The sequence below is a fragment of the Seriola aureovittata genome, chromosome 22, assembly GCF_021018895.1.
Source record: "Seriola aureovittata isolate HTS-2021-v1 ecotype China chromosome 22, ASM2101889v1, whole genome shotgun sequence".
NCBI classification, from domain to species: domain Eukaryota; kingdom Metazoa; phylum Chordata; class Actinopteri; order Carangiformes; family Carangidae; genus Seriola; species Seriola aureovittata.
The window spans coordinates 12656159-12675916 of NC_079385.1; the positions used below are offsets into that span (position 1 = coordinate 12656159).

The 19758-nt window shown below is 41.2% G+C and overlaps 1 protein-coding gene across 1 annotated transcript in view; it reads right to left on the bottom strand.

Moving 5' to 3' along the window:
* plxna4 (plexin A4) overlaps positions 1–19758 on the bottom strand; it is a 241531-nt gene that overhangs the window by 49751 nt on the left and 172022 nt on the right. Inside the window, exons 6-11 of the mRNA XM_056367398.1 lie at positions 17397–17520; positions 13282–13435; positions 10635–10734; positions 10177–10291; positions 1723–1923; positions 734–830 (exon numbers count right to left, since the gene is read on the bottom strand). Coding sequence (XP_056223373.1) covers positions 734–830; positions 1723–1923; positions 10177–10291; positions 10635–10734; positions 13282–13435; positions 17397–17520 — 791 coding nt within the window. The remainder of the gene's footprint in view (positions 1–733; positions 831–1722; positions 1924–10176; positions 10292–10634; positions 10735–13281; positions 13436–17396; positions 17521–19758) is intronic.

The following is a 19758-nucleotide window of genomic DNA, read 5'->3' on the forward strand; positions in this document are numbered from 1 at the left end:
ACATATTGGTTATTTATTACCATTACTTAGCTCAGCTGTACATGTATATGCTTTGCCAATGTTTCTCATGTAACGTACGCTAGTGAAGCACGTTGAATTGCTGAGATGAGAGAAATGAAATGAAGGGAGGAGAGAGGCAGTGGTGAAAGAGATTGATAGATTGCCAAACTCCCAGAGCGGTGTTGACAGAGCAAATAAGAGAAACAGCTGAAAAGAAATAAGAGGAGCAAGAAAATGGAATTCAGAGACGGACAGAGACAGACAGGCAGATGGAAACAAAGAGAGACAGGGAGGCGAAAGAGAGACCTACAGAAGTAAAGCGTAACAGAGGATGTGTTAAAGTTAACCACTCTACACACCAACATCAGAGGATGGATGCTGCACCTCAGCACACCGCCCGCCTGTTGCCATGGAGACCGGCTCCAAGGGCAACAATGGGGAGGCAGCAGCTTTACATGTGTGTATGTGTGTGTGTGTGTGTGTGTGTGTGTGTGTGTGTATGTGTGTGTAAGTGAGAGTTTATCAGAAACTATGTCGACTATATATGTGTGTGTGGTTTTTATGATATTGTAAGAACTATGGAAAAAGTTGATATTGATTCAAGTGTATGCGTGTATATATATATATATATATATATATATATATGTGTTTGTATGTGTGTGTGTGTGTGTGTGTGTATGTGTATGTGTGTGTGTGTGTGTGTGTGTGCACGCATGTGCGTGTGCTTACTCACCTTTGTTGTGGGCGGGGTTGTCAATGCTGAAATCTCCGTTCCAGATGACGGTCAGCTCCACAGGAAGGCTGCTCATCTCCATCCCATCATAGAAATACTATCACCATGGCAACCACAGAGGGAAGGAGAGATGGGAGAGAGAGTATGAGAGAGAGAGAGTAAAAGAGAGAGAGTAAAAAAGAAGCTGTTAAGCTACTTTTAACTGTCCATTATCTCCAAGTCCAAAAGCCTACGCTATCACAATACACCTTTGAATGCGAAACGCATCACCAACAGGTGGCTGTACACACAATGAATACACACATGAACTCACACGCATGCATGCTGAATTCACAGCCACACACCATACACCAGGGAGCTTTCAAAGAGAAGATTATTTTTCTTTTGGTTCTGTAACACCAGCAGTATGGCGGGTTGATGCTAGAATCATAATTTTCCGCTAAATTACAGTTTCCCTCCTTCACTGCTCAATCAAAGTACAATATTTGGATTGTACTCTGATTATGCTCACAGATCCCACAGACATCTCTACACACAGACACTGACACACACACTCAGAGTGATGAAGACAGACAGGAAGATGAGATGTTATTGTATCAACAGACGATTAGCATCAAGACTAGCATAAAGCCTTTTTCATGGTATTCTTTCATTGCTGTCAATGTATTATTCAGTCAGTGAATGGAACCCGATCACAGGGATGGTTGTGTAGGTGAGACAAGTCAGGCTCTTGTCTCATCTACCCACTGTCTAGCCAGAGCAAAAATCCCTGAGCTGGAATGAGTGTGTGTATGTGTGTGTGTGTGTGTGTGTGTGTATGTGTGTGACAGAGATCGAAAAAGTATTATGGTCTCTTTTATGGGAAACCTTTATAGAAATGGGGCGTCTTTATAGAGATTGTGTTGGTGCGTGGGTGGGTGGTGGTAAATGATGATATGTAACAGAACTTGACATATTGAAACGCACACGTACGCACACACACTCCTTACCGAGGTGTTTTGACACTGCACTGAAGAGCTGTTGAAGCGCAGGGCAGGAACTCTGTGCTCGTTTCCCTGGATGGTCAGCAGACACTCGTAGCCCCTCTGACCAGACTGGGGCTGTGGGAGATTCTTTGCCCTTAGTGTGATGGGCTTCACCACGTTGACTGGAACCAGGATCCTCTCTGCAGGCAGTAACTGGGGACACCCCTGGAAGAGAGACAAAGTGACAAGGAAAGAGAGTGACCAACTGCAGGTCTTCGCAGTGGGTCTAATGCACAATTGCAACTAGATTAATGTTACTCAAGGAGCTCCTGCAATTCCACTGTTGAGCTTTAGATTAACCAAGCCTTTTAGAACTCGCCTCAGATGAATTCTGCACCTGAGTGTCATTACAAACGCAGCTTGCCTGTCACCTTTCTTATGCATTTTTCTGGGAGAATGGTGAAATGTTAGGAAGACAACAAATTCTATTAGAGATCCACTTTCACATATGTAAATCTAGCTCTTTCCATGCCAAACTTCATATGCAGAAGACCATTTAGACCGAACATGCAGGCTCAAATTATTTAAGCCTTATGTTGTAAAACACTGTGACATAATTTCAACTATGCACATACTGATCCTATCTGTGATGCCAATTTTGGCACCTCAGATAAATTAATTCATATCAGATTGCAGATCTATTCCACACAGTCCCGTCACAAAGGAGCTGATCTGGTGCTGAAATTTTGGATTACTTACAAAAACAAAACCTCACACTATGAAATTGACTAGTTTGAGCACTGCTTTATTTTATTGTCAGCAATAATATAGTAAAGAACAGTCAAAATATTAGTTTCTTTAAAAATAGTTGGTAGTTAATTAATTAATTAATTAAAATTGATTAGGTTTTTTAAATAGTTGACAGTTTTTGACATTAATTGAAATGCAACATCAACCTTTTCAATCCGTTACATCCGTTTGGAGACACTGAGGATGGCGCTAATTGCACCAGGAATGTTCCTAAAACCTGGCAGTGTTCTGTAAACTCAGAGCCATCAAAACTTTCCTCATTTATCTACAATACTTCACCAACATTCATTTAATCTAATGACAAGGACACTTCAGCATGAACTGTTATAGGGTGAGATCAGCGAAGCCTCTTAGTTACACAGTCCTGGGAACTGCTCACAGTCACTGTGAATGAAGAGCCAGCTCAATCTGTACTCCACTGTCATTACCCACAGGAGTGGAACATTAATGATACAATGAATCAGACTGTTATACAGAGATATGAGCTCGCAGTTTTTATTTGTATGTTTGGTTGTTGCATTCATGTTTTTGTTCAAGAAAAAGAGATGTCACTGACATATCAAAATAAGTTTGATTTCTGCCTGTGCAGTAATTGGGCAAGAGTGAATGACAGAGAGAGAGAGAGAGTGAGAGAGAGAAAAAGAGAGGCGAGGGAGTCACTTAGCAATTGGAGGTCTAAAATTAACAGCCAATCAATTCAGGTGTGAGTAGATGGCTAAATATAGAGCACCTATGACTTATCTGAAAGATGAAGAGGAGTAGTGGAAAGAAGAGGAGGCCAGGTAAGGAGAGGGAAAGAGTTGGACAGAGAAGAAAAAAAAAGAAAAGACAAACAGAGGAGGACAGAGAGGACAAGTGTAAAAAAAAAAGATGTGGCACGAAGAGGAACGTGACTGACAAGCAGAAGTGAAAGGTGAGGAGAGATGTAAAAGAGGGTAAAGATAGTAAATAGAGAACAGCACTTTCCTAAGTACTTTGCAAACTTTCATGTTTTCGCTGAAGAGCGGTGGATAGAGAGACAGCAAAATAGGCAAAATGAGAGAGAGGAACAACAAAAGAACAGAGCGACTGAAAGAGGCAAAAAATACCATTAAGCGTATGCAACAGGAGGAGCCTTAGCATGTCAAAGAGGCAGAGGGAAAGAGGGTGAAAAGAAGGAGAGCAGATAAGGTGAACCCCCGCATGGATGGAGCTGGGGGGGAGTGAAGCATAGCGCACGTTGAACTGGGTGATAACACTTGTTTGAAGTTCATTAAAAGCCACTTGATTGGGTTAGGCTGAGTGACTGACTGGATGGCTGTGTGGTGAGAGAGGGGGGAACGCTCTGTGACACTATTCACAAAGTCATTATAGATAAATGACACACAGGGTGAGTGAGTTCAGTGGTGGTGGAGAGGAAGGAAGAGGTGGTGCATTCGTGTTTGCTCTTCCAAATCTCATTTTCCTAAGAACGAAGGGTCGTATTTGGAGAACGAAAATGAGTAGGAGAGCAAAGAGAGATGCAATCCATTTTTAATCACATCTCTTCCAGTTAATACACTTGAACAATAGGGACAATAAATTTGATCTGGTTTGTGGAAATGAAGGCATAGGAGGCACTGGCGTATGACTTAACATGGTGACTTGAGCTGAATCTCAAAGACACAGATCTGCACTGATAGTGGCATATGGTGATGAGGTGATAGGACTACACACACACACACGCACACATAGGGCATCCCAACTAAATGCACTGAAGTGTCTGAAATCTAAAGTCACACCAAAATGAGCATTTCTGGTACATGTAAACAGATCCAAGGTTAACACACTGACATATCATATGAGTGTATGCTCGCTCTCTCTCTCACTCCCGCACGCACGCACACACACACACACACACACACTATAGCCTTGGAATCCCATTACAGTATAAGATAAACGCCACAAGTCAAAGCCAGACAGCATCTCTTGTATCATCTCGCCTTTATGACAACATGTTAAGGAGATGGAAAACTTCAAAATGCAAATTCGAGCAGCAGCTATCTACACACACACACACACACACACACACACCCTCTCACTATTTCAACATTTCATTAACACCTTCCACAATACTCTTTACAACACTGACATCAGTCATTTATTTATTTTTACAGCTATGCTCCAAATACACATGAATGTGGTCTCAGGTTAATAATCTTACATGGTCACACATAAACACACTCTTTCACACAAGTACACCCAGGCTTGTACACACAAGTTTATTTAAACCCATAAACCAGTCATCTGCCCTGTAATTCTGACGCAGGCTTCCCCCAGCACTGCAGATTGTACACACACACACACACACACACACACACACACACACACACACACACACACACACACACACACACACACACACACACACACACACACACACACACACCATCAACCTGGCTAGCAGTATAGCCTGTCATTCCCCTTGTCTTGTTTAAAATCAATAACATAACTTAATTAATCTTAATTCTAACAAATTTTTATTTTGTGACAGAGGAAATAGTAAAACAATGAAAAATTCATGATGTGGAAAGGAATCTACAAACAAGCATGTAAGCTGTTGATAGCCTGTGTTTTTCCTCCCACTTAGCTCTGTTTTTTCTGTTTCTATGTATACATGTACACTCAGACACACTCATGTAACACACCATGATCGTTGCCAGCAGTCCCTGAGGCCAAGTGGGCTCTCAGTGGTTTGGACAAACATGTGTATATCCTCGTTGGCTACTGATGCTTGTGGCGTTGGCAGTTATACTCGCTGTCGCCTGTTAAGATTTACGTCGACGTTAACTTGATCTGATGTCATTGCGTTTATTGCTGCTCCCCACCCTTTCTACCCCCGATGACTGAGGTGCGATAAATAACAGAGGAGCAAATGCAAATCACCTCACAGATACACGTGCACAAGCCGCATAGTACATAAACACAAACACAACTCCATACATATGCACATGCTCTCGCTGTGTGCCATCGTACAGACACAAAAATTTAAATTTGCAACTCTTGAAGCTCTCCACTCCACCAGGCTGTTGACTGTCAGCTGCTTGACTCCAAGCAACAGAAGGAGGAAGAGAAGGAGAGTGGGGTGGAGAAGTGAAATGTGGTAAGATGGTCATATTAAAACTTTGCAGTGTTTTAGAAGGCTACTTATTAGTGGCGTTGAAAGAGTAAATTCACCAACATTACAAAAAAAAAGAATAATAATAACATTTTGTCAATTAAGTCTAGTGGTATTGCCATGCAGTGAGTTATTTGCTTGGATTTTTTTAAAAAGATATTTGTCTGATATTTCTACTGCAACCATAAAACTAGAAAGGTGAATTTCATTTGTGGTGTTTACATCATTTGCAAATTACATAAAAAATGCAACATGTCTTTTCACAAACAGAGTCCTGATTACACGAAATAATTGGCAGACCAAATTCTAAACATTTTTCCTTGACACTTCTAAGTGTCAATAGTTAAGTGGATTATTTACAGTAATGTGACAAATGCTGCCATTGATTTGGTGGATATCTCAAAAGCTGGATAAATTTAATCAACACTATCTACACGAGTCGATACCAGTAGAATTAGGGAAGTTTCTTTTATATTTGGGTGAAACAACACTTAAATATCTTTCTCCTGGCTGAAAGAAGAGATAACTGATCTGAGTAGTAGTCAAGAGAGACTAAAATACATCTTAAACGTGAAGGGAGGTGGCTGTATGTGAAGATGTGAACGTCAGTGACAGTCCTACAGTCATGTAATCAGGGACTTGGAGTAAAGCACTAGAAAGAGAAAAGTACCTGTCAACAGCATGACTCATCATAACAACATAATAAGCACTGACTTTTGAAAATCAAGTTGGTACCTCTCTTTTTTCTCTACATAATTATCCTTCATTCTTCCTCTTTCCATCACTGACTCATTGTTTTGTCTGACCTCATCTCTGATTCTCCTTCATGCTCGTGCTTTATTCCTCCTTCATTTATCGCTCTCTAAACCAAGCCTGTGTTATTCGTCCTATCTAGCTCACTGACCCTTGTCATTTCTCTTATCAACTAACACTGATTCTCTCTCCCCCTCTCTTTCCCGACTTCTTTTCTTCTCAGGGACCTACTTAGATCTGATAATTAGAGGCTGGTGGGAGGTGTGAAGGGTGGAGATAGCGAGAGTGACAGAAAGTAGGAAGCGGTGTGGGAACTGTGAATGTAAAAGCCCTTGGCATAGTTTGAAGCAAGGGAGTGTGAGAGCGAAAGAAAGAGAGAGAGAGGCCCATAATTATAGCAGGGTAGGGTGTGAAGATGAAGAGGATCTTAAGTTTTCATACACGTACACGTACACGTACACGTACACACACACACACACACACACACACACACACACACCTTGTGGTTACCAAGAGCTCTCCTTAACTGGCCTCTGTTTTATCATTTCCTACAGAGCCTTGGGCAAAGACACTCTCCTGCTCTCTGTTCACCCTCCCTCCTTTCCTGCTGCTTCTCACCTTGTTCTTATCCTGCCATTTTGTTGCTTTTTTCTCCTGCAATTTTTGGTCTCACTCAGCCTCTTTGTCCTTGCTCTTAAAGGAACATGATAATTTATTACAACTCTGGTTTTGGCCATCATCTCCATTGGCTATGATAAAATCCTACTCACTAAACTGACTGCCGAGATGTGAGAGGACGGTGACATTGCCAAAACAATGAAGACTGATGGGGCAACAAACACAAGACACCCCCAGATCGTAAACAAACAGTTTATATAGATTACCGAATCTACTTTATTTCAAGGTAAAACCAAAAGTTAGTGCACATGCAATAATCCAGTAATAATTTCCCGCATAACACAAGCGCAGTAGTTAGTTACTTTTCGGTTCTATGGTAGGAACTCACATGGTGCTTATAATATTATTACCACTAGTAATGATGGCAAATGAAAAAAAAAAGACCGAGGTTAAATGAAATCCAAGCAAGGTCCCTATGTTAGAGCAGTTTAAGCAGCATAGTGAAGCTCTTCAATCTTTCTCTTTCAGTACCTTCATTTTGTCATTTCTCTTCCACTTTGTTTCGTTTCCTTTCATACTCAATTTTGACATATCCCTTTTCTCTTCACTCTGTTAATACTCAACTGACTCCTCAGCAGTCAGTGCCTGTGTATGACATTGATTTGGATTGAACTGAAGCACCTTTCTCCACCATCTCGGTCTAATATTGGCAACTAACAGCTATTACTGCTGGCATTTAGCTTCTTTAATAAAATTAAATTGATCACTTGATCAATAAAGTTCCTGGCAAATAAACTCCCAGGCGTCGATCACCACAACACAGACAAGAAGTAACTAATGCACGAGTATATATGTGCTAGGGGAAAAATTATATGAATTCGGTAACATTAATATTTTTGTGTGTTTTGTTTCTTCCTCGGAGCTGAATATGTTAGGGAAAGGCTTGGCAGCAGATCAGGATGTGAGAATGCTGTGTTATAGGAAGCAGAATAGGAAAGGGAAATATTCTCCTGTGATTTTCATCAGACAAAGAGAACAGGAAGTGTCCTGAGTTTCATAAGTTGCTTTAGGTGTGACAGTTGTGTGCATTTTAGGGATGGGGGATGTGGTCTGAGAAAGTGCTAAATATGCAGGAAAACACACACCGTTTATTGTGTAAACAAGCACAGCCTATTCATCTCTTAATCAATAGAACAGCAGTGGTCAGGAATCACTTTTGGCTATTTATTTGGTGTAACCAAATGGAACTGCATGCATGTTCTTTGTCAGTGAGGCTCATCAGAACAGCTAAGTCCTTGAGATGTGTGGAGGGCAAGATGGGACGTGGCCTTGGTTAATGTGCCAACAGGCAAACGTCTGATCCGAAAGCCCATATCATTGCTGGCATGAATAGAATGGCACTCACTGTACGCCCAGGCCTGGCTTTAACTCTGTCCTGCCATGCATACTAACAACAAGCTCAACCAGTAGGGAGATTTGCCTGGCGTCAATCATTAGCATAGCGTTGAGGGATTATTCAGATCACTGCCTGAAATCCCTTAATTGTAATAGTACACAAAAAAATCATCTCCAGCAGAAAGAGGCCATCCCATTTCATCGAGAAAAGTTGACTTGTTTCCCTTCATCAAATTTGAGAATGATTCTATTGGATGGTCGTGTGTGTGTCTAAATTATTAATTCAAAACGTCAACCAAAAATCTGGCAGCAAATACATGACCTTGGATTTGAGGGGTTAATTAAAAGCAAATTAAAAGTCATTAAGCCTGCAAAACACCTGCTTTTTCTGAAACAACATGTCAAAAAAGGGACGTCATTAATGTGCTAATACCAAATCCCCCTCACTTTATTTATGGTTTTCTTTTAGTTGTCAACACAATAGGAGAAGATTCACACATTATTATCCTCAGTCAATATTGACCACCAGCGCCTGAGTTAATTGGAAAAGTAAACCTGCAAAGACTGAGGCTTGGGCCTGACTAAGCAGAAGGTTCAAAAGGATAATGGAAACGGCAGAAAAAGAAAATAATATCGTCTGCGCAGGTTGAATGGCTCGGGGGAAACATGGGTGGAATAACACAATTGAGAGCAGACTGCTCATCAAAGGAGGCAATCTGGCTAAGCTTGTCCCTGCCCGTCGTGCAGCGCCTGCCAACCCAGACATGAGCAGTAGTGATCTTCATCATAGCTCACCTCAGGCTAGGATTAACAGGCCACTAACTCCCTGTAAAACCCTCCCCAGAAAAAGTACCGTGAATTGGCATGGCTCAGGCAGGCAAAAACTGTAAACACACACATACGCACAAACATAGAAATACAAAGAAGCATGCAGACACACAGACATACTGTACCCACAGGCCGACACCAGACGTTACACACGAACACAGGCACATACCCAAACCTTTTTTTTTTTACCTCCATGCACTACTCTGAAGGCCGCCACTGTGGCAATGACTCTAAATCAGAGTGAGACCCCTCTCACAGGACAGGAAGTAGGCGGGTTGGGGGCATTCACTGAATGTACCCCATCCAGTGAGTAGCATGTCCTCTGCAGCAGAGCAGCCTAATTACAGTGGGCTCTGCTTCGACGGGAATAGAACTGGCTGCCAATATTATTGATAATTCACACAGACTAAGCTGTCGCTGGGAATAGGGATGGGCAAGAGGAAATGGCTCTGTTTTATTAGCTTCCACTGCCCTTTGATGTGCAGTCAAGAGCGAGACATGCCAGGAGACTCATGCCAGATGGAAGCACTACAGCTGAAAGGTGTCTCAATCCTTTTAACATAACTCTTTTTGCATGTGAAACCTAGAATGATAGCTATTAGTCTCATGTAGCCAAACATTTCCCCTCAATTTATTTCACTGTGTTTTATTACTTAGCTGGCCCACTACGAAAAGGCTGTCTGGAGCTGGTCAGCATTAAAATTATGGGGATTCTTGGACATTCTCTTAATGGGCCACATGTTGACTGTCCTTGAACCTAGAGGTGCTGCGAGACAGTTTGGGCCTCCTGCACACATTTCAAATCTCCATTGAGGGCTTCACTCTCTCTCAGCAGCACCTATTAAGGTGCGGTTTGAAGACTGAATAACTGCTGTTCATGTAAGAAAGATGTAAACCTAATAAAACACTTGTATCACCAGCCCTGGTTTGAGGCTCACCTCAGGCTTCTTGACTCGTCCCTCCTGGAAGGAGCATGTGCGAGGGTCGTGGGTGCAGTCATGTCTGTATTTACACCAGTGGCACTGGTAGGGGCTGCTCACACATGACAGACACCTGAATGGAGAGCAGAGGAGAGGGAAGGCAGCGTTGTGAATTAGTATTGAGTTGAAGCAAATACACTGGAGAAGAAAAGCTCAATATGCCTACTTACTTATGTATACAATAAATATTTCCAACACTGTCAGAGTAAGTTTTTTTGTCAATATGAAGGGCTAAGAATTCTGATAAGTTGTCTGCTAGAGTACTCCAACTTGAAATGTCAATGGAGAGTGACAAACTGACTACAAATGATGCATGCTTTGGCCATCCGGTGCAATTCTTACTTCTCTGTAAAATCTGAAAAATGTCAACTACACATCTGAAAACAACTTTGAAATCTTTAAGTGGTCAGACTTACGATTTGTGCACACTACAGTTGTAGAAAACAAAACTGGTATTTGCGAATGCCAGGCCTGTCTCCTTGGACTTGAGATAGAGCTGCACAATCTGGTGGTCACCTAGAGAAAATACATCAGAGTCAAAATTAAGAGTTTGATACATAGAGGTACATTTTTTATTCAGGTAGAAAGAAAAGGCAAGGTAAGGAGAAAAAAAAAAACTAATAGCAGCAATGATTGCTTTTGTTTCAGAACTCATTTATTGAACCCACTATTGATGGTTTCATTCAACTTTTGAAACAAACAGGAAAAATATAACAGTATAATAATAATGGTAGAACGAAATAGCTACTTTTCCAGCACAATTTTATTCACTTGTTCACGTATCCTTTTTCAGTGTCTAGTTGCATTAGACATTTTTCCCATGAAGACAATATGACTGCACTGCTTTGAGCCACAGGTGCTCAGCCTGTTGCAGTGGTAAAGGTAGTATCTTAAGAGAGAGAGAGAGAGAAGAAGGGTTTTGTTGGGTTAAGTCTCCCTATCCCTTCCACCTTAGAAGAGACAATAAAAGTTGGTGCACACACATTTCCCTTGGGATGGAAAATATTCCCCTGGAAAAGTCTTTGAGAGTGTCTTTGACAAGGTAAAGGGGGAGGAAGATGAAACAAAAACCGTGTGCGTGTGTGTCTGTGTGCAAGTGTGTGTATGTAAGCTTGCGCCTCATCTGTATTTGGTGTGTCCTTTTGTCTGGCCCTAATGAAGGAGTTCATGTTTAATTCAACAGCACATCCACACATCTAACTGCTCTCGCTACTCTACCTCTGTACTGCTCTCTCTCATCCCCACTCTATCTCTACACACAGGTCTCTTCGCTTCCTTCCACACTGCGACTCTTTCTTCTCCCCCGTGTCTCTCTCCATCTCTCTAACAAAGAAGGAATCATTCATCAATCACAGTAAAGCACCGCTGACAACGGATCTGTCCTAATTAGGCCACCTAAATGTTACCTTGAAGCCTGCTAACAAAATCCATCCCTCCCTCTCTCTCTCTCTTCACTCCATCTACCTATCTCCCTTCTTTACACTCTTTCAACCATGCTTAGACTAATGGGTGCTGGTGAAAATGGAAGATGAAAGGTTCGTGGAATGTTTTCCTCTTCCTGACATAGGAAAAGGATATAAGCGTGTATGTTTGGGTGTGGGAGAAAGACAAAGCAAAAGGTTCTTCATTGTGTGTGTGTGTGTCTCAGAGCACATATTTACACATCTATGTTTGCATAACAGCAGCATCACCAGCGTTACATGTGACTGACATGGCAAATATTGAACAAATGCTTTTAATTCCCTAAAGCACCCTTGGGCTCCCTGTCAGCTGTACATCTGCGTGCTGTCTATCTGTGAATCATTTTATTGCAGTGTGTTTTATTTTGTGTGTGTGTGTGTGTGTGTGAGTGATGCTCCTGTTAATGTGGGTACACTGAATGAATAAGGGAAAATGTGAATGTGTGCATGTGTACAGCTGAGCACTAAAAAGGTCTCACCAGCCCTGTAATGAATGCTGGTCTTCTCACTCCGTCTCTGTATTTTAGTCTACACTTACCTCATGTTTGCCTTTTGAATCCAATACCAATAAACAATATATAGATGTATATAGATTAAATGACAAAAAGCAAGTGTGAATACCATTTTCTTACATTGTCTAAAAACCATCAGGGAGCATTCCTTTGTATGTAAATTTTGAGCATTATTGATGGATCACCATCTTTCTCTTTCTGTCTATTTCTCTTTTCATTCATTATTCATTTTCTTTTTGTGGAACTATGGAAGGATGGCATCTTCATTATCGCAACATGAGGACACACTGAGGGTTGGTAATGGAGGATTACCTGCCTGGGGACAGGCCTTCCCAGATGGGAGCTTGGTTCAATTAGACCAGGCTTAGCCGACCACGGAGAGGTGAGGTGAAGAGCAGTGGAACAAGGAAGAGAAAAAATATTTTCCCCTCTTTGCTTGAGAAATGAATAACATCAGAAACGTTTCAGCTGTTACCCTTTTGAAAGTAATAGAAACAGTGACATTGTCTGCAGGGACTGTGTAATCTCCACGCTCTGAATTAGCTGTAGTAAGAACACTTAGCTGTGCAGCTTGATTTTCTTCTTCTTGCACTGGGGTTAACTGGGGTCCCATCGCTCCCTCCGGAACATATCCACTTTGAGGGAAGGTGGTAAATAAATCCCACGGCAGACTAATAACTAATGTTCACTCAATTCTAAACATATCCTAAGGCAGTGCTCCAAGGCCTGTTGAGTTACTGATGGCAATGAGAAAAACAAAAAAATTCATAGAACACCTGTAGCCCTAGGTCTATCATGGTTCTGACTGAAGGGAAAACATCCAGATGAACGTGTGCTTCCCTGGCATGTATTCAACAGGTGCTCTAATGTTAATCACTTGTTGATTCTGGCAATGGCTTTTTAATATATTTTTCTCAATATTACAAATAACCTTTCGACAGGTTATCAGCAGGCATCCTCCAGATCATCACAGGCACTGATGTCTTTATCTGTATATGTTCACAACGCAACATCAAATTGAACAATGTGACATACACCACTAGCTGGCATGGAATAGTACAGTTCCTGAACCCAATAGGGTTAACCCTTACCTTTGTCAACAATAATGCGTGGCATCTCCTTCTCAGCAGGTGAAAAGCACTTGATTCGGTTTCCCTCCACCAAGCCGTTCATCTCAGCCAGATCCTCGAAGGTGCAGTTGACACCCGCAGAAAGTTCTGGGACATTATGGGCTTCCAACACCAACTGTAGGAAGAGAAAGACAGAAAAGTGTGTTAATAGCTTTCTGTGCAATGTTATATTCACTGTTAATATTCACTTTGCAGTAACTGCATGGACTCATATAAGAAAAATAGTGAAAGAATAATGAAATGAACTCATGACAGTTATGTGTAGCTGTGACACTATGATGAACTAGCACCAGCTACAGATAACAAAACAGGGATGAATCAGACACGCATTGTTTCTGAGTGACTTCACATTCACAAAGTCAGTTTTTTTTTTTTTTTTTTTTTTTTTAACAAACAACAATTCATCAGTTTAAATTTCTATTGATGAGGCATGGCATAATTGCATCAGAGATAAACAACTTAGATCTTCGTCCCAACTATCAGACTCCCACATCTGTGAGCGCTTCAGATCAGTTTAGGAGCCAATATGTTCTTCAAATATGACTGTAACATAATATTACTCATGAGAGGCAAAGCTGCAAGTTCTGTGCAGAAGAAAGATCCATCTGCAGGGCGGTCAGTGGCCAGAGGAGCCACCAGGGGACTCTTGAATGAAGCATCAGATGCGCCAAACAACATCAAAACACTCTGATGCAGAAAAACACAGAATGACTTAAAACTGAAATCAGTGTCATCTTAGTAGCCTGTATCTGACAGTCACAAGCACCACTACCTTTCTGACCATCTCCCATAATGCCTCATGGCATCAATGAGCTGTATGCATTTCACATTCCATCTTAACATCCTGACTCTCTGGCTGAATGACAAAAAAGAGTGTTTTTATGGCAGACAGTGAGAGAAATGATAAGTGCAGAAAGTCAAGGTAAGTGGAAGGATGAGGAGTAAGTAGAGATGGAACAAGCCTATCGAATTTAGATGGCTGAAGCAAGTGCAAGATGAAAAGAGACTACGGAAAGAGGAAGAGAGAACTAGAAGGAAGACTGAGGTGAACAAATGAGGCAGTAAAGAATGGAGGAGAGAAGGGCAGACATACAAGCTGCTGGACAGGGAGGGAAAAGAGGACTCTCTGGGAAATATAGAATGCAAATTTTCACACTTCATTTGAAAACGCTGTGTAAGCTCTCTGCACCTCAGCAAAAACTGGCTTCAGGTGGAGCAGGAGAGGAAAAAAAAAACACTGTCCTTGAATAAGAAAAAGAAGAAGAAGAAAAAAAGAGGGTCGGTAAGGCAGGTGGAGTGGGGTCAAGACCAAAATATACATATTGATGGAAATGCGTGTCTGTACTGGGCCTTGGTCTGGGCATTGATTTGAGGTGCAGTCCATAGTACACTTGTGATGTGATGCTGAAAGCTGCCTCAGCGGCAGAGAAGGGCTGACCTGAGCTGTTTTTATATTGCTGTTTAATGAAAAGACGGCAGTGCGCGTGTGAACAGATACACAGCTTCCCACATAAGATGGACACTGCATGACCAGGCTTCTATCTCTTACACATCCACTCTCTCTTTCGTTGCTCACTCTACCTCTCACCTTCTTCTCCCACTTTAATTTATTTTTCTTTTAAAGGAGGGAATACAGCCAGACCTTGAGTTTCCTCAATTACATTTCGAGTAGTCACGGCCAAGCCTAGCCACAGCAGGGCTGAATAAATATGAAAATAACCCACTCATGTTAACAGAAACATTCGCCACGCATACATGCGCACACACACGCGCACACACGTGCACACACACACACACACACACACACACGCCCTCCTGTGGTTTATAACACACCATGTCTAATGCTGGGGATATATGATGATGGGCTGTTAATGTTGCCATGGTAAAAAAAATGTCTTGGCTGCGGAGAGAATTTATTCAAAAGCAGTTACATGCCATAAAAAAGACAGGAGAGAAGAAATATTCGACTTGAACTTTTACATCCTCTTACATTATTTATCAAAAAGTAAGTCACAAACTTTGCCCACAAATGTCTTTGCTCATACTGTTCTGACTTAACTTTGACATCATTTATTGTAATGTATAAAACAAGACTGTGTATGTGCTGATAAATGGCAATATTTCAGCTATTTAACCAGAAATAATAAATGCCATTGTAATTCAGTAATGTTTCTATTTGCGTTTAGAGTTGTTATAGCTTCTGAAATGAATAGACATTTTAATGAACAAGAGCATATGTATGCATATAGAGACCATTCCCCATGAAACTTATAATATAACAGTGGAAATGTTTCATGACCTAAGAGAGATAAAAAATCAAAGAAAATAATGATTTTTTTTCTTATGATGGGTCTGATTTCAGCAGCGAATTGTATCAGTTTCTCTCAAGAATGCCTCGGCGTATCTTTCCAAACAAATATTTAATACCGCAAAGGTCAAGAAGGAGCCCCTGTCTGTCTGGCAGAAGTCCCTGCCCTGCAATCAGTTGGATGATGGCATAGCCTTTGGTTAAAGCCTTCTTGCTGGGAAAAGGTTAAACACTCTCTAAAGGCTCAGGCTTGAGCAACATCATGCACACAGACACACACACACCCCATGAATATCATTAGGAGAGATGCAGAGGTTTACCTTAGAAAATCAACACCTTGTGTGACCCTCAGAGAAACATGGAAGGAAAATAGTCATTTAGGCTTGACCTTAGAAAATCACATTGGATATTTATGCACTTGGCTTCTGAGATTCAAAACCATTTCCAAAGCGCCATTAAATAGGAAATTGGAATTGAAATGTGACATCACTTAAGGTGGTTAAGGTCAGTGGGATTTTCATAACATTCAGTGTTATAACCTTTAAAATAGCTTATCTTTCAACAGTAAGCTTTGGAATCCATGAAACATCATGATGTGTTCAGACACTGTCAATACTGTGCAGTAAAATCACACACATCCATAGGGATACACACATGTGGGCACACACATACACAGCCACTTAAAAACATTAGATGCAGCCTCTTCCTGTCCCAGTGACAAATTATCAACAAATCAGAATGGACCTTTGGCTCAGGTTAAATCTGGTGCAGTGCAAGGGGATAAAGTGAGGAAACAGCTACAGGTCTCTATTTGATTCATTTCACTCAAGTGCGGCACAAGGCTAATCAGCTAAAAAAGCATAGTCATCAGAGTCTGTATATAGCAATATAAACAAAATAAAGCATCATAATACAAATGACACTGCATCTGTATTCACATTCTCACCTAACAGGTAAGAGTGCAAACAACTATTCAACAAGAGCAGTGTATTTCTCCAGCTCCTGCAGAGAGATATTTTTTGTTGCAATGGATCACAGGTCCTTACACACTAATCAATACCCTTAAACAATCACAAACAATTCAGACCCTTTAAATCTGGCAGCTGTTTTAGAATGAAATGTCCAGGGGAAAAAAGTGGTGCATTTAGCTGCCAACAATCCCAATAAACACAGCTGAGCTAAACTGTGTGCTGTTAATGATTGTTGACATTTGTTGGGAAAGTATTTCACTGGATGGGACAGGAAGTTGTAAGGTCAGGATTTCAAGGATGCATGTTGGCAGGCAGTAAAATAATGTAAAGCAGGATTACAAAGTTAACACTGGCTACTAATCAGTATCTAGAGCATAATTACATCGCATTACAAATTATGCTTGAGTGTGTAATACTGTCAATCTGCCAGGCAAGATTTTCTCACAACACACTCGCAACACATTCAGCAATCCGCACTGTTTACTGCAAAATGACAAAACTAAAAGAAATGCTTGGTTGGAGTGTTTCTTTGTTATTGACAGAGAAATATATTCAGTTACTTCTCATTCAAATTTGACCAAATATTTTCTATAAATTTAACAAGGAAGAAGCATAGTAATAAAACAATAAGGCAATGGCAACTAGTATCTAATTTAAACCATTTGAAAAAGAAAAGCTGCAGCAATAATGCAGGTCACATGAAGGTGAATCAGGTAGTTATATGGTAAATACTGTGCATCTACTCAAACCTTTAGATCATTTCAGTATATATGAATAGTGTGTTTCTCTCCACTCACCGTGACACTAAACTGGGACACTGAGATGTTGTTTGGGTGGACACTGAGACGCACACACTGCTTGATGTCCGATGCAAAGCGCCGCGGCTCTGATGAGCGCTCACATTTCTCCTTTCTGGCGCACCTGGAAAAAACACAAGAGAGGGGGTTTTATTCGCGGATTACAAATTCATGTACACGCGCGCGTGCACATACATTCACGTGGTAACCTGACCAGGGTTTACCCCTTTCCACCTGCTGGCACCCGGGAAAAAGAGAATGTCCCGTTGCTCCCTGACAGACGGAGTTAGACACATTTATCATATTTCCTCTCTGGCAACTGACCAGCGGCAGTGTCCAGTGAATGGAAACCTGGTCTCCAGGGGGTGGGAGCAGTTGCATTTAAAACAATGGTTGCTCTATATGTGGAAGTGGAACCGGTCCGTTGGGACAGAGGTAGGCCTCGTCTTTGTAAAGCTGTCTTAAAGACTGGCATTCATGGGCAATGCCAAATGCAGGTGGAGATGTGGATGTTGGCGGAGCGCAGGAATGAATTCTTTCCCTCTTTATACCAAACCACGTCTAATCCAGTCCCATGCAGTGGTTTGTGGGGTTGGAGCCTTTGTGTTGTAAGAGGAAGTTACTGGCTCCTGTTCCAAACACTATCCCTTGATATACAGCAGGGTTATCCCCATAGTCTGAATATCTCAGTGGGCTTATAAGAGAACAGGGTATGTAAGCTGCAATTCATTCCCGCCAAAGTCTTGCAGTGGAAAGTTTATAGGTCGATTATTACAGCAAAAGTAGCTGCCATAACACTGACGAAACTATGTGTTGTTGATAAATACATGTCCTGTGATAAATTTAGTGAGAAATGCAGCAGCGTAAACTGCGATATAACCTCAACCTTCTATTCTTCTCGAAACACCCACACCCTCTTCTTCTCATCTAATCCCCTCATAAACTTTTTCAAGTTTAATCCCCTATTGATTTAGACAAAAACTTGCAGTGCAATTAAAAGCCTGGCAAATCCAGAGAGTGCCCTCAAACTCCTTTAGAGAAATAAAAGAATGAAAAGAAAGGAAGAGGTCGTAATGAACAAATGAAAGAAAGACTTTCGAGGCGTTTGACGTCTGAGATACAGTAATACCTTATGCAGCAAGGAGCTTTTTATCCTGAATTGGAAAGACTGAGGGAGGGTGGGTTTTGACCTGACATGAGTATTGTAAAGTTAAGCAGCCTAACATGCTGCAAAGAAGACAGACATAAAGAAAAAATAAAAGAAATAATCTGTTTTAGAGAGGGAGAGAACAGGAGGAGAGGTAAAGAGTGCGAGAGAGAGAGAGAGTGGAAAGGAAAGCAAAAGAGAAGCAAGATTTAAAGGAAGGCAACCATTGTTGGCTTTCTGTGAAGCTTTCCCTGCTAAGCCGGTTTGAGTGGGGCTTTAATCGCTTTGGGTTCCTTTGTGCTTCTCTATCACTCCTGTCTGTTCCTCCTTTTCTAGCCCTGATTTAATAAGACCGCAACATAGAAGTACCCGCAGGCAAACAACCCACAGAAAACCCACAATTGCACACTTTCCCCTACAAATATACATATAATAAACATACACACTCGTTTGCTTCCCTGCATGCCCACAGGTCTGTTGTTGACATCTAGGGAAAAAAAACACTGTAAAAAGATGCTCAGCAGGACATTTTGTTTAAGTGCTTCGCTTTTGTGTGTGAGTGTTTCTATAATAATGTTTCTCCACGTGTTTGTTCCTTGACAGTGTCACTGTACATTGTGCTTTGGAAGAAAAACCTAAAATTTCATGCCAAAAATATGAGCACTGTGGCATTATTAGCATTTCCTGGCACCGTTTGTGTAAGTGAATCATCATTATGAGTGACTGAATCATTACAAGCAAATAAACAAATGGGTGGTTATCGCACCATGTCAATTTATAAATCTCTATCTCACTCTCACACTCTCTCACACACACACACACACACACACACACACACACACACACACACACACACACACACACACACACACACACACACACACACACACAAAATATACATCTAAACACTGTTCTATTCAATATCATTGGACAGCTACATTACATTTTATTGATTCCTGAGGGATGTTGAGAGCAATATAATGGGACATATTAATAGAGAAAATACAAGTGACAAAATAACAGACACTGATAACAAATAATGAATATTTAATGCATAACAAATGAGTGAGGCATGCAGTTGCCCCTAGATTAGCTTTACTCAAATGCCGTCATATACAGTAAGACCGGAGGGAGATGTATTTCAAGGAGAAGCCCTCAGTCGTGAACACCATCATTTCTCAATATTGTCATCTTCGTTGACAATGTGTTAATAAC